We start from the raw sequence: 15,342 nt of genomic DNA, 5'->3' as shown, positions 1-15,342 counted from the left end.
ACCATCTCTGGGGGTCCTAACATGCGGTTTATGTTTATTTATTTTTGGTTTTTGGAGACAGGGTTTCTTGTGTGGCCCTGGCTGTAATCCGGTGCTGGGATTAAAGGTGTGGGACACCATGCCCGGCCGGCTAAGTTTAGGTTGAAAGAGGCCAAGAGAGATGCACAACTAAGCTGTTGCGGTCCTGCCCATGCGGTCCTGTCTCCGCTTGTGTTTCCTGCAGAGTGGTCCGACAAGTTGTAAGGACCATGTGAAGTCTCCTCCGGGGAGGCAAGTCCTCCTCTGGATAGCCCGATGCTCCAGCGGTTCCCTTCCTCCAGCACGGGATTCTGGGAAATTAATTTCTCTGGATCCACTCTTCAACAGTGCCAAAGGGAGACGCTTCCCTCTTTGCCCCTGCCACCCTGAGTCAAGTATCTCGTTGGCTTTCGTCCCCACCTGTGCGATTTCCTTTTTTTCTGCCCAAGTTCTTTGGCATCCATTGGTCCTTCCACAGATCAGAGAATGATACAATACACTTTATATATATATATATAAAACAACTCTGAATTTCTGAACCCTTAAATTCTTGACTGAATTTATGAACCAAAAGGCCAGACCTTATCTTTTTGAAGTTTACACTCAAGTCTAACAGCCCAGTGCTGAGGTTTTAGGTGTGGGTCCCCAATGGGCTGGAAAGTATTTCTCAAAAATAGAAACAACTGGGCCTGGAGGGATGGCTCAGAGGATAAGAGCACTAGCTGCTCTTGCAGAGGACCTGTGTTAGTTTCCCTGTGCCCACGTGGCTCTCAAACCTTCTCTAACTCTAGTAGTTCCAGGAGATCCGACCCCCCTCTTCTGGCTTCTAAGGGCACCAGGCAGGCACGTAATGCACATACCTGCAGGCAAAACATCCATACACATAAAATAAGAACAAACAAACAAACAAAAATCTTAAAGAAAGAATCTGGGCATAGGGGCACAGTGCCTGTACTCCCAGCACCGATAAAACAGAGGCAGGAGTATCCCCACTGGAGGATGAAAAACCCAAGGGCCCTGACAACAGGAGCGCCAGCGTCTTTGAAGCTTGAGTTCGTTTTCTTCAGCTGGGAAAGCTGGTGCCAGATGCTACCAGCCGGATTCGGGGTCCAAGGGTGTCAGAATCCAGCTGCACTGGGAACAGCGAGGTGACCGCCAAGACCTTCCTCTCATCCGGCTGGCGGGCGCAAGAGACCGGACAGTGACAGCTAGATCCTTCTGGGCTAAGACTCTAGACACGGCGGCAGATGCAGGGGTAGCAGGTTTTAAATACCCGCTCATCTCTAGTCTCCAGAGACCGGAAAGGGAGTGGGGGGTGGCGGCTCTGAAAAGGGGCGGTCCTCGAACCGCTGCCAGGAATTCTGGGACTGTGGTGGTGGTGAGTGGCAGTCCCTTTCGGGCCCGCCCCCGGTGCAAGCTTCCTGATAGGTATTTTGAGCCCGGCCGGATCGAGTCCTGGCGCGTGGGCTCAGTACATTAGAGGGTGCGTGGGGCACACCAGGGGGGACGGGGGCTGGGTGGAAAGCACACGCGTGGAAGGCCTGGAACGAGTCCGGACGCAGTGTCCAAAGGCAGTGGCGGGAAGCTGGAACCCATCGGCCAGGCAGGGCCTCCGACCTCGGGCTGCAGCTGGGAACCTGGGGTCAGAAGTGAGCGCCAAGTGCAGGGGTTGCATTAAGTAGCCCCTTCTGGGGAATGGGAAGAAGTTATGGAGACCTTGCCTGGAGAAGCCAGGGCTAGGAGGACTTATGGTAGGCAGCTGTCCCTGCAGTGTGTCTCAAGTAGAAACACCGTAATATGAGGGAATCGTCAGGTCCATCTTCCCTCGCTTTGCCATTTTAATATGCGCCTTTCCCTGTGAGGAGGGAAATCAGCTAAGGCCCAGGTGAGTACGAGCTCCTGCTCTCCCAAAGTTGCCATTTTTTCAGAGCGAGTAGATACATAGATTCATCACTTCCTTTGAAAGAGGAAGGAAAGCTACATTTGTGTGTACTGTGTTTCAGCCGAGTAGGCATAGAAGGATCAGTTTACCAATTCTACATTTTAAAGATGGGCCGATGTGCCAGTGGCATCGGAATTTTTATTTTGGCGGGGGTAGGGGGCATGGGGGTGGTTTTTCGAGACAGAGTTTCTCTGTGTAACAGCCCTAGCTGTCCTGGAACTCATTCTGTAGACCAGGCTGGCTTCAAACTCAAAGAGATCCGCCTGCCTCTGCCTTCCGAGTGCTGGGGTTAAAGGGGTGCGCCACCACCTCACGAGCATCAGAAATTTTTTTTTTAAAGATATTCTTTTCTCAGTCTTTTCTCATCCCTCATACCCCTACCTGTTTTTATTTTATGTGTACGAATGTTTTGCCTGCATGTATGTAAGTGTACTTACTACCTGTGTGCCCAGGGAAACCAGAAGAGGGTGTTGGATCCTCTGGAACTGGAGTTACAGACAGTTGTGAACTGTCATGTGGGTTCTGGGAATTGAACTCCTGTCCTCTGGAAGAGCAGCCAGTGCTCTTAACCAGAGTCATCTCTCCAGCCCCCAGAAAAAATTTTTAATGTGCCCAGGATTATTCAAGAAACAAGTAGCACCCTAGCAAATTCTACTGGATTTTTCAGGATTAGATTCAAAATCTGTGGACTCTTGATACTGACCTGGTATTTTCTGATCATCTCATTCTTTTTCACCTAATAATTTTTAGCTATACCTATGCACTTTTTAAACATATATGTTCACATATATTTAATATTGATATTAATAGATATTTATGTATCTTTTAAAGAAGTATGCCAGGAGGGTGCATGATGTTAATATCAGCAAAGGTAGAGGCAGTGGATCTCTGAGTTTGAGTCCAATCTGGTCTACAGAGTGAGTTCTAGGACAGCCAGGAATATGAATCCTGTCTCAAGCCCTCCCTCCCCCTCAAAAAGAAGTCAGAAGTCTTTTTAAAAAGTGTATAAAATGAGGCATTTTATGGATGCTCTAGTAGCTTTATAATTCATCTATGGTCTGTCTGAAAATGCCGGTCCAGGCACTAAGATGATGTTGACAAGTCATCACATGTCAACAGTACATTTTGTCATCTTCCTTTCTGAAATTTTTTTTTTTTCAACATGAGAATCTCTAGGCTAGCCGGGTGGTGTTGTCGCATACCTTTAATCCCAGCACTTGGGAGGCAGAGGCAGGTGGATCTCTGTGAGTTCGAGGCCAGCCTAAAATAGTGGCAAGCACCAGTGTAGGGCTAACACAAGTTTGTATAAAGAAGATCATTTATAAGGTCATCGGGTAATTTTTTCACTTTTGCTATTGTTTTGAGATACGGGCTAATGTAGCCCAAGCAGGACAGCTCGGGCTGTGTAGCTTGTCTGTGTAGCTGCGAGACCTTGAACTCTGATGCCTCCTACTTCCGCCTCCTGCGTGCAGGGAATACAGGCAGGCCCTGCCACTCATGGCTAGTAAGTGTACTTTACAATTCACTAAGAGCTTTTTATCACCATTAATAAATCTCAAGACCCATAGTCATTAAAGATGGTGAAATAATATTCTAAATCTGTAGAGTTTTGAAGTAAAATAGGCCAACCTCAATGAAACCAAGGCCAGGAAAAGTAAGATTTGCCTAAAGTCATCCACAATATGTTAGTGGCTGATGCATGAATAAAACAAAAGTAGTTCTATTCTCAAAATAATTCTGCCGCGCTATGGTTATAACTTAGTGGCATGACTTACTTACCCTGTGGAATGACCAGGATTCTCTCTAGAAGTGAAAACAAAAAGTAGACATGGATGGATGGATGATAAATACAAAGACTCATTTTATAAAGTGTACCTGTGTGTAACTCTTTGGAACTATTAATTAGTCATAAGTAAATTGGCTTCTTAGTGCTGGCGTTGTAGTTTAGCAGTAGAGCACTTGTCTACCACGCATTAAGGCCCCGGATTCACTTCCCAGTACTGCAACCAGTGGATGAATCAGTCAGCCAATACCATGATTCTTTTAGTCTCACGGGAATTTTCAAGTTTTTGACGATGTTTGGTACATTATATAGGTCCCTCCTTGTTCAGTCTAGAATTGTACCATGGCTGAAACAGGGGAAGAGGAGACTACATCAGCAGAAGCCTCGGGGTTCTCGGACTTGAGTGACTCGGAGTTGGTAGAGTTTCTGGACCTGGAAGAAGCCAAAGAATCAACTGTTTCACTTAGCGAGCCCGGCCCTTCTTGTGAACTCCCTGGGAAGGATGACAAACCTGTAAGCTTGCAGAACTGGAAACATGGGTTGGATGTCTTGTCGCCCATGGAGAGATTCCACTTGAAATATTTATATGTCACTGACCTGTGTTCTCAGAACTGGTGCGAACTGCAAATGGTGTATGGAAAGGAACTCCCTGGTGTTCTGACACCCGAGAAGGCAGCGGCTTTGGACAGTGGTGCTAGCATCCACCTAGCAAAAGAACTAGAACTTCATGATCTTGTGACTGTCCCCATCACCACTAAAGAAGATGCCTGGGCCATTAAGTTCCTGAACATCCTATCAATGATTCCTACCCTCCAGTCAGAAGGGCGCATCAGAGAGTTTCCTGTGTTTGGGGAAGTGGAGGGAGTATTTCTTGTTGGCGTGATCGATGAGCTGCACTACACACCCAAGGGGGAACTGGAGCTGGCCGAACTCAAGACGCGAAGGCGCCCAGTGCTCCCTCTGTCGGCTCAGAAAAGGAAAGATTGTTTTCAAGTTAGCCTATACAAGTACATCTTTGATGCCATGGTACGAGGGAAGGTGACTCCTGCAAGCCTAATCCACCATACAAAATTGTGTCTGGACAAGCCACTGGGGCCTTCAGTGCTGAGGCATGCCCGGCAAGGAGGCTTCTCTGTGAAGTCTTTGGGTGACCTCATGGAACTGGTTTTCTTGTCTCTTACACTGTCTGATCTCCCCGCTATTGATACCCTAAAACTCGAGTATATCCATCAAGAGACTGCCACTGTGTTGGGCACAGAGATTGTAGCCTTTGAAGAGAAAGAAGTGAAGAGCAAGGTGCAGCATTATGTGGCCTACTGGACGGGCCGCCGAGATCCTCAAGGCGTTGATGTGGAAGAGGCATGGAAGTGTCGGACCTGTGACTATGTAGACATCTGTGAGTGGAGGAGGAGCCGTGGAGCGCTGAGCTCTTCATTGAAGCCCAAAGCCAAGGAGTTGAAATGACCAGAAGGCATGCTTTCAGAAATGTTGATCATTTCTGATTTAATATACACGTGTAAAAGGACCAGTCTCTCAGCTCGGCTTTCATGGATAAGGTTTTTATTTTTATGCCTGTGACCTTCAATAACATTCCAACCCAGGGCCAAGGATCGGGAAAGAATGGAGAGATTTGGGGTTATAGTGACCTTGGAGCTTTGAGAAGAATTGCAAAGAAGACAGATGTACATTGTGTCTGCAGCAAGGTATCCCTCACTAAGCACTGTTTTCTCAAAATTTATTTGAGTTCTGATATTTTTTATTTTTTTATTTTTTTTTTTACATTTTTCATAATAAAAATGAAATGCTCTCTAGAACTGTTGAATTGATGTTTGTGTGTTTGCTGATCTCAGTCCTTTAAAGACTAGTATATATAATTGTATAGTAGCACAATCCATTAAGTTCATGCATAAACATTTTAGAAATAGAGCTAATAGAATAAGCAGACCAAAAATTTAAAATAAGCATAATAAATATTCTCAAAGAGATGATGCAAGAAGTCATAGAAGTGAAAATATTAGATGAAAAATATATATGAAGTAACAGTATTCACACATTATATAATCCAGCACGACCACTCCTGGGCATATGTCAAGGGAAATTCATATATATGCAATAGGAAATATGAAAAAAAATACTTTCACAAATACAAAAACCTAGACATTATCCTGATGCCCATCATCAGGTGATTAGAGTTATATAATAACCAAAACATGATCCACAATGACATGTAACAATATCCATGAATCTTAGCAACACATTAGGTGAAAGGGTAAATCCAAAATAATTACATGCAGTAGGACTTCCTTTTTCATAAAGTAGAAAACAAACATTTAAAGGAAAATGTAATGGGAGGGTTAGATTATAGCTTGTCTCTTTAAGATACTAGTCACTGTAGGAGACCAGATCTCACAGCCTGAAGACTTGAGGCCTCACCCCCTCCTAGAGTTGACAGGCCACTGCTGGAAGGATTAAAACACAGATTGGAGTGGGGAGAGCAAACCCCACCTAGCTAGACAAAGGAGAACTAGCTATGCTTTCCCTAATGTTAAATTACGGTCTAGCTCCAGATGAATTCAAACTACATAGTCTCCATAGCAAAGACATATTACTTTATAGCCCTCACCCACTAGGAAAATAGTATAAACATAAGTTCTGTCTTTGTTCCCCGGAAATGCACACCCTCCTTCCTGTCTGCTGACAATCCAAGTCCCCAAGTGGCTGGAATAAAGAACCTGCTTTCACCTGGAATGTGCTTATCACCTGTCTATAAAACCAGCTCTTTCTCCATTGTCCATCTAACAGACACATTTTCAGGGTACCAGAAAGCAGAGGAACCATTAGACATCACCAAAGAAGCAGGAGAACCAAACTGAATGGCTACCACCTGGAAATCAAGGACGAGACAATGTTGGAGAATTTGTAAAAGTTGGTGGATGATACACGTGCGTGTGTTCAATTCCTCGTACCTACATAGTGGAAAGAGAATCAAATGTCCTCTGATCTCCACACACATTGTATTAATGTAATTAAAGAAAAGATTAACCATTACAGTAGGAGATAAAATAGGTAAGCTTGGGTTTGGGGAGATGGTTCGTTTGGTCAGGTGCCAGCTATGAAGCATGAGAACCTGAGTGCAATCCTAGTATGCATTTAAAAGTGGATGCAGTGGGTCGGAGACTGACTAGTACCGAGTGGGTAGAGACAGGCAGATCCCTGAAACTTATTGGTCAATCAGTCTACCTAATTGGCAAGCAAATTGACAGTACATGTCTCGGCCAGAGAGACGGGTCAGTGAATAATAGCGGTGAAAAGTGTTTTCTACTCTTGGGAAACACCTAGGTTTGGTTCCCAAAACCACGTGGTGCTCACAGCTTGTAACACCACTTCCAGGGAATCCCATGCGTTCTTTTTACCTCCAACAGCTTCTGCACACACGTGATGTACATATATATCCTCAAGGACACACAAAATAAAGTTTGTCTCCAACACAAAGCAATCCACAGCACCTGAAACTGTCAATTGTAAAATACTTTCAGTAAAAATTTTCCACGTGTGGTGGTACAAGTTTGAGGCCAGCCTGGGCTACATAACAAGCACCAGGTTAGCCAGGGCTATAGTGTGAGACCTTGTCATCAAACAAACAAAAAGTAAAGTAAAACATGAAGAGGGCTAGTGAGATGGCTCAGCAGGTAAAGGTCATTGCCTCACAAAACTGATGACCTGAGTTCAATCCCTGGGACCCACAGAAAGGTAGAAGGAGCCCACTCCATAAAGTTGCCCTCTGGAGCTGGGCGGTGGTGCCGCATGCCTTTAATCCCAGCACTGAGGAGGCAGAGCCAGGCAGATCTCTGTGAGTTCAAGGCCAGCCTGGGCTACAGAGTGAGTTCCAGGAAAGGCGCAAAGCTACACAGAGAAACCCTGTCTCAAAAACCAAAAAAAAAAAGTTGCCCTCTGGCCTCCTACACACATCATGGCATGTGCTTACGTACCCCCCCCCCACATACACCAATAATAATTTTTTTTTTATTTTTTTAAAAGATTTATGATAATTGAACTCAGGACCTCTGAAAGACCTGCCAGTGCTCTTAACCTCTGAGCCATCTCTCCAGTCCAATTTTTTTTTAAATGTGCATTGGTGTTTGCCCACATGTATGTTTTTGTGAGGGTACCAGAACCCCTGGAACTGGAACTGGAGTTGTAAGTCATAGTTTCGTTATCTATCCTGGACTGAATGCTTTGAACCCAAGATTTTCTTGCCTCAGCCTCCTGAGGTCTTCTGTCCCACCAGGCCTGACTTTTAAAATCAGTTTCTCCATTACTCTTTGTCTTAGCTAGGGTTTCTATTGCTGTGATAAAACTCCACCATCAAAAGCAACTTGGGGAGGAAAGGGTTTATTTAATTCTATACTTTGTAGTTCATCATCCAAGGAAGTAAGAACAGGAACTCAAGGCCCAAGCCTGGAAGCAGGAACGGAAGCAGAGGCCATGGAGAAGTGCTGTTTACCAGCTTGTTTCCCATAGCTTGCTCAGCCTGCTTTCTTATAACCCAAGAACACCTCTCCAGGGGTGACACAGCCCACAGTGAGCTGGGCCCCCCCACATCATTGTCAGTTAAGAAAATGCACACAGGCTTGTCTATAGGCAAGTATACCAACATATTCTCAATAGAAAGTCCTTTTTTCCCAAATGACTCTAACTTGTGTCAAGTTGATATTAAACTGGCCAGCATAGTCTTGTATTATAGCATGCCTCAGTTATAGAATTCTAAATCCACATTTATTTTTCCTCAGCAATTCCTTAGCCTCTGGTGCTGATATTATACCTGGGAGTTGTGAGTATAACTCAGTTGTGCTAGAAGTCTTGAGTTCAATCCCTGACACACACACACACATACACACACACACACACACACACACACACACACACACACAGAGAGAGAGAGAGAGAGAGAGAGAGAGAGAGAGAGGCTGTTACTAGCCTTGTATTTTTTTTTCTTAAGACTTTTTTTTTTCTTAAGACCCAGGGCCTTGCACTTGCTAGGCAAGCACTCTACCACTGAGCTAAATCCCCAACCCGCCTTGTATTTTCTTTTTTTAACTTTACTTAATGTGTGTTTGTGAGTGTATGTCATGTGTGTACCTGCAGAGACCAAAAGAAGGCAATGGATCCTGAAGCTGGAGTTACAGGCAGTTGTGAGCTGCCAGAGGTGTGTGCTGGAAACCAAACTCAGGTCCTCTGTAAGAGCACTAGGTTCTCTTAACTACTACAGCCATTCCTGCAGGCCCTTACTGTTATTTTTATACACCCTGTCTTTTCTGTAGGACTGCCATCTTTAAAGAGATTTTGCAAAATTTTCAAAAGCAGAAGTTTCCTGCCATTTCACAAATGTCATCTATGATGATTTGATTTATATTTTTCTTTTTCTTTTTTTTTTTTGAGACAGAGTTTCTCTATATAGTTCTGGCTGTCCTAGAACTTGCTATGTAGCCCAGGGTGGCCTTGAGTTCACAAAGATCCACCTGCCTCTGCCTCCTGAGTGTGGAGATTAAAGTTGTGCACCACCACTGCCCAGCTATTTATATTTTTCTTTTTCTTTCTTTCTTTCGTTTTTGTTTTTGTTTTGTTTTGGTTTTCGAGACAGGGTTTCTCTGTGTAGCTTTGGAGCCTGTCCTGGAACTCCCTCTGTAGACCAGGCTGGCCTCGAACTCACAGAGATTGGCCTGCCTCTGCCTCCTGAGTGCTGGGATCAAAGGCGTGTGCCACCACCACCTGGCCTACTTATATTTTTCTTGATCAAGATACATTATACTTTTTCCTATATACTACTTTAAATTTTTTTATTATATCTTACGACATGTATCATTTGTTCTTAGCTTCTGGAATCACATGGTTAAGGATTATTTATTTTAGTTTCTCTTATTTTCTCTTTCTTTCTGGGGGAGGAAAGGGGTTGAGACAGTCTTACACATAGCTAAGGCTTCAAACGAGCTGTGTAGTCCAAGCTGGCCTTGTGATCTTTCTGCTTCAGACTCCTAAGTGCTGGGCTCCTGGTGAGTGTCACCACACCAGCTCCTTCATCTCTCTTCTCTCTCTCCTCCCCTTCCCCATTCTCTGACACAGGGTCTCACTGTACAGCTCAGGTTAGCCTGAGACTCTCTATGTAGACCAAGCTGGCCTCGATCTCACAGAGATCGGCCTCCCTAGTGCTGAGATTAAACGTGAGCGTCACCATGCCTGGCTTCTCTGAATTGCATTTCCCTTGAAGGCTTTGGCAGCATTCTTCCCAGAATACTCTTGTATAATATTAGAGGGACCAGCCTTAATATTATACATCCCAGGGGCTCAGGAGAGAGAACTACTAACGGCGAGGACTGTTTTTGGGAAATAGAATCTCAGCACACTAAGCTCTATAGTCCACTTGCTTTAATTCCTCTGGCATAACATCCTATATACACAGCTTCAGTTCTGTTCTCATGCCTAGCTCCTTTCTTGCCTGATTTCTCTCTGTATTCATCTACTGCCCCCTCTAAGTTCTATCTTAATTCTCTCATCTTAATTCTGCCTCATCTAGGTCCTTTTCACCTTGTTCTTACCCAGCTAGTACTTCCCCATCTGACTCTTCCTCATCTTCCATCTTGTCCACATGTACTCTCTGGTCAAAATCCTCCTCATCCCTCTCCATTCTCCATCTCTCTGTTCTCCTGTGCCCTGGGAGTCCCGGTATATTTGCACTTACAAGCAGTATTGCCTTGGCAGTGCAAAGCCAGGCTTCCAGGGTCAAATGGAGGGGTGATAAGAATCACATAGAGGGGCAGTAATTGTTAATTATCATTTGCAACCCAAAAGGGAAGTGACTAACGGGGAAATGAATTAACTAAAGGCTAAATTTGGGTAATATCTAAGAAGAGGGATCTTAGGTGCTCCACTATAGTCTTAAATGTGATTGGTAGAAAATGTTAAAAATCTCTAAGTTGCTAGGTCAATGGGAGAAAATAAAACTGCCTTCTTTTTTCCTGTGGCTCCTATCTGTCCAAGCTATCTGCCATTTTTCTGCAGGGTGGGGGTAGGTGTGCTCGGTCTCTAGGCAACCTGTGCACAGCTAGATGCCTCTGGTGATAGTTAAAAGAAGATCTGGAACTAGAGGTAAGATTTGGGAAAGGAGAAAGTTAAGCTTAATTGGCACATCTGCCAGACCTTCTCAAATAGGTAACCTGGACGCTTAAGTCTGTTCTTAAAGAGTACAGAGGTATCTCTGATCAGGTACTTTCCTCTGTCTTGATGGACCTGGCAGGATGCTGCCAATGATGATAATTACAGGGAGGCTTGAACTGGGGTTCTGGTTGTGCATAGCTGTCAGTGCACAAGGATATCTAAATATTCCTTTAGTAGAGGGGAAATGGTGCTCAATAAATGATGGAAAAGCTACAATAGCACACAAGAAATTCATAGCATGAAACAGCTGATAATCAAAAGCCAAATATCACCATGGCTCCTTGAGCCTCATCTTGACCTCTGGAAGGGCCTTGGCTTCTTCCAGGTATCAGCTTTGTTATAATCAGCTGAAATCCTACTTTGTATATTTTTGTGGCTTGCAGCAGAATACAGTTTGGTCATTGTGATGGTTTGAAGCCCCCACCATCCCCCAGAAAGGCTCATAGATTTGGATGCCTGATCACCTGGGAGTAGCACTATTTAAAAGGATTAGGAGATGTGGCCTTCTTGGAGTGGGTGTGGCCTTGTTGGAGGGCATGTGTCACGGGGGTGGGGGGGGTGGGAGGTGTAGGTGGAGGGGAGCTTTGAAGTTTCAAGAGCCCAATCCAGACCCAGTGGCTCTCAACTACTTCTCCAGCACCATGTCTGCCTATATGTTGCCATGCTTCCCGCCATGATAATGGATTAAACCTCTGAAACTCTAAGCCAGCCCCAATTAAATGCTTTCCCTTATAAGAGTTGCCGTGATCATGGTGTCTCTTCACAGCAATAGAATACTGACTAAGATAATCATATATATCAAAAGCCTTTATTCCAAACAAAGTTTGGGTGGAGCCTTTAAGCCAAGTGTGGTGCATGCTTATAATCCCAGCAATTGGGAGGTAGAGGCAGGAGGATCAGAAGTTCAATGCCTGCCCTGACTACATGGAGAGTTTGAGGCCAGCCTGAGCTTCAAGAGACAGACAAAAAATATGACACAAAAATCTATAAAATAGTTATGCCATTTAACTCAGAAAATTTGTGTCAAATAGTCTACATTAAACAAACAATTAGATTAATTACAGATAAAAAAGTACACATTAACATGTAATTTGTATTATTTTTAAAGTATCCAGGTGGTAGTGGCACACTCCTTTAATCCCAGCACTCATGAGGCAGAAGCAAGGGGATCTCTGTGAGTTCAAAGTCAGCCTGGTCTACAGAGTGAGTTCCAGGACAGCCAGGGCTACACGAAGAAATCCTGTCTCAAAGAAAAAAAAGAAAATTATTGTTGGGGAATATTATTTTAAGATGTGTTACCTTTGTTTATGTTGCATTTGTTTAACTCTGTGAAGTTGTGTTACTGTGCCTAAAACTGTGTCTAAAACACCTGATGGTCTAATAAAGAACTGAACGGCCAATAACAAGGCAGGAGAAAGGATAGGAGGGGCTGGCAGGCAGAGAGAATTAATAGAAGGAGAAATCTGGGAGGAGAAAAGGAAGAAGTAGCCAGAGAAGGAGGAGAGACCAGGAGCCAGGGGCCAGCCGCCAGCTGCCAGTCACCCAACCACCCAGCCACCTAGCCACCCAGCTATCCAGCTACACAACAAGCATGGAATAAGAAACAAGAAGGTATACAGGAATAGAGAAAGATAAAAGCCCAGAGGTATTAAGATCAATCCACGTGAGTCTACTTAATGGGTAATAGGGATTTATTAAGATATAAATTGAGAGCTGGGCAGAGGTGGCACATGCCTTTAATCCCAGCACTCGGGAGGCAGATGCAAGCCAATCTCTGTGAGTTCGAGGCCAGCCTGGTCTACAAAGTGAGTTCCAGGACAGGCTCCAAAGCTACACAGAGAAACCCTGTCTTGAAAAACATATATATATATATATATATATATATATATATATATATATAGAGAGAGAGAGAGAGAGAGAGAGAGAGAGAGAGAGAGAGAGAGGAAATACACTCACAAATACAGAACCATGTAAACACGGGAGCAAATCCACCTGGCAGTCAATCACACCAGGAAGCAGGCAGCAGGGACAAGGGGCTCATGATCTTTTAAGAGGTCAAGTACAATGGCAAGAAGCACCGCCTCCTTCGGGTCCTACAGCCCAAGGTCATGGGCAGAGCAAACACCACTACACAGAGGCAAAAGAAAAACAGAATAATTTAAGTTAAGGAAACCTGACTAGAGATAAGTTAAGCTAAGGCCAGGCATTTATAAATAAGAATAAGCCTCCGTGCATGATTTATTTGGGAACTGGGTGGCAGGCCCCCCAAAGAGTAAAGAGCCAAAAAGACAACAACAACAAATTATTATTTTACAAGAACAGAAATATTTTTTCTAAATCACATGATGCAGTATAAGAATACTCCAGCAAGAATAAGCATGCTTTTGGAATACTTTTTTTTTTTTTTTTTTTTTTTTTTGGTTTTTCGAGACAGGGTTTCTCTGTGTAGCTTTGCGCCTTTCCTGGAACTCACTTGGTAGCCCAGGCTGGCCTCGAACTCACAGAGATCCGCCTGCCTCTGCCTCCCGAGTGCTGGGATTAAAGGCGTGCGCCACCACCGCCCGGACTTTTGGAATACTTTTAACAACTTTGGTAATGTGAATAATATAATAGCAATAAAGTCACATTTAGAAAAAACTGGAAGAAATGCAGTCAGGTCAGTAGTGTTCGTGGGTGATTTTCTGGTTTATGCTTTTCAGGATTTTGTAATTCCTAGTGATTTCCCTTCCCCATTAACAATGGTACTGGCAGCTCGTGAGATGGCTCAGTGGGTAAAGGCACTTGCCACCAAGTCTAATGGTCTGAGCTCAATTTCTGGGAACTCTCGTGGTAGAAGGAGAAGACAGACTCAAGAAACTTATCCTCCAATGTCCACATGCACACTCTGTACCTAGGCGTGCAAGTACACACAAATAAATGTAATTGTAAAACAACAGCATTGGTTCTTCCAAACACAAAATGTATGTCCACTTAAAAATATCAAAATACTGAGCTGGGTATGGTGGCACTTGACTGTAATCCCAGACCTCACAAGGCTAAGGCAGGAAGATTGTCATAAGTTCAAGACCAGCCTATCTACAGTGTGAGACCCAGTCTCAAAAAAGAATAAAAGTATTACAAAGCTGAGCTAGCTGAAACTGGTCTACTACAGAGTGTCAGCTCAGTGGAGTAGGAGTGTCTAAGATCTTGACATGGAAGCTGGAAGTGGTGGCACATGGCTGTCACCCCAGATCTCAGAAGGTTAGGATGAATGGATTGCCTGAGCCCAGCAATTGGAGAACAGCCCAGGGAACAGAGTAAGACTCCACCTTTTTTTTTTTTGGTTTTTTGAGACAGGGTTTCTCTGTGTAGCTTTGCGCCTTTTCCTGGAACTCACTTGGTAGCCCAGGCTGGCCTCGAACTCACAGAGATCCGCCTGGCTCTGCCTCCCGAGTGCTGGGATTAAAGGCGTGCGCCACCACTGCCCGGCTGAATAATTTTTTGTCTTATCTACTTTTTCGTGTATTTGTGTGTAAGGTTTTTGTGAGTGACTGTTCTCCGAGCCAAACAACAGCAATCTTGGGGAATTGGGCTGTTTCCACTTCCAAAAGCATTACCGGCTGGGCTCCTTGACTGTTCACATCCCCTCATGGAGGAATAGGGAGGGCCACAAGGCCCTCACCTGAGTAGCCTGCCAGCTCCCTACCACCTGTTGTATGCAACTGTGCCTTAATCACACCTGGCCTTGGGGAGGGACTAGAGTGCATATAGCCTGGGAGGACCAGGGCAAAGGGCTCCATCTATGCATCTGCAGGGAGGTCCTTGTCCCTGCTGGGTAAAAGCTTTCCAGTGCAGCCTTTTGGGGGAAAAGCACCCACATTTCTGTAAGTATCCCCCAAACATAGAGAAACATAGACCATGTTTACATCTCCCCATGGGAAGAGATTTTAGCTACAGGGTTATATATGTGTGTGTAGGTTCGTGATTATGCACATAGAAGACAATCGCAGACAATGTGGAGCAATTTCACAGATAAACATGAATGACTTTTAAATGTATGGACTTGTAAATGTATGTGTTCAACCTGTCTCATAACAAGAAATGTCAATGAAAAGAAAACCGAGGCCAGGTGTGGTGGTGTGTGCTCTTAATTGCAGCAAAGCTGGCGTGATCTCTGAGTTTGAGGCCTGAGGGGGTCCCTGCAAACCCCGAGAAGAGATAAGAATGAAAACCCTGTGCAGATTGACCTAGTCAATCTGGATCAGACTTCAGGGAGTCTAATAACAGGTAATTTATTCCCCATGTATTTAAGCCCAGGACAATTTGAGAAAAGTTTCCTGGTGTAATGCAATCCTCCTTGCACAAGAAATCATAATTACATTGAAACTCGACTCAGGGTACCTGTCAT

The 15,342-nt window shown here is 44.4% G+C and overlaps 1 protein-coding gene across 1 annotated transcript; it reads left to right on the top strand.

Moving 5' to 3' along the window:
- The first annotated feature begins 1,433 nt into the window (after positions 1-1,433).
- Exo5 (exonuclease 5) lies at positions 1,434-5,481 on the top strand. Its single transcript, XM_059256095.1, has 2 exons — positions 1,434-1,903; positions 4,056-5,481. Exon 2 carries the CDS (start codon positions 4,086-4,088, stop codon positions 5,205-5,207), a length of 1,122 nt encoding a protein of 373 aa, XP_059112078.1. The 5' UTR covers positions 1,434-1,903; positions 4,056-4,085; the 3' UTR covers positions 5,208-5,481.
- Positions 5,482-15,342: the final 9,861 nt, after the last annotated feature.

This window comes from Peromyscus eremicus, chromosome 2 (assembly GCF_949786415.1).
Source record: "Peromyscus eremicus chromosome 2, PerEre_H2_v1, whole genome shotgun sequence".
Classification (NCBI taxonomy): domain Eukaryota; kingdom Metazoa; phylum Chordata; class Mammalia; order Rodentia; family Cricetidae; genus Peromyscus; species Peromyscus eremicus.
Note: the sequence above shows the minus strand (reverse complement) of the source record. Positions and strands in the feature narration are given on the sequence as shown.

What these genes read in the sequence shown, in the direction of transcription:
- Exo5 (XM_059256095.1), top strand. Translation starts at nt 4,086, where the DNA reads ATGGCTGAAACAGGGGAAGAGGAGACTACATCAGCAGAAGCCTCGGGG.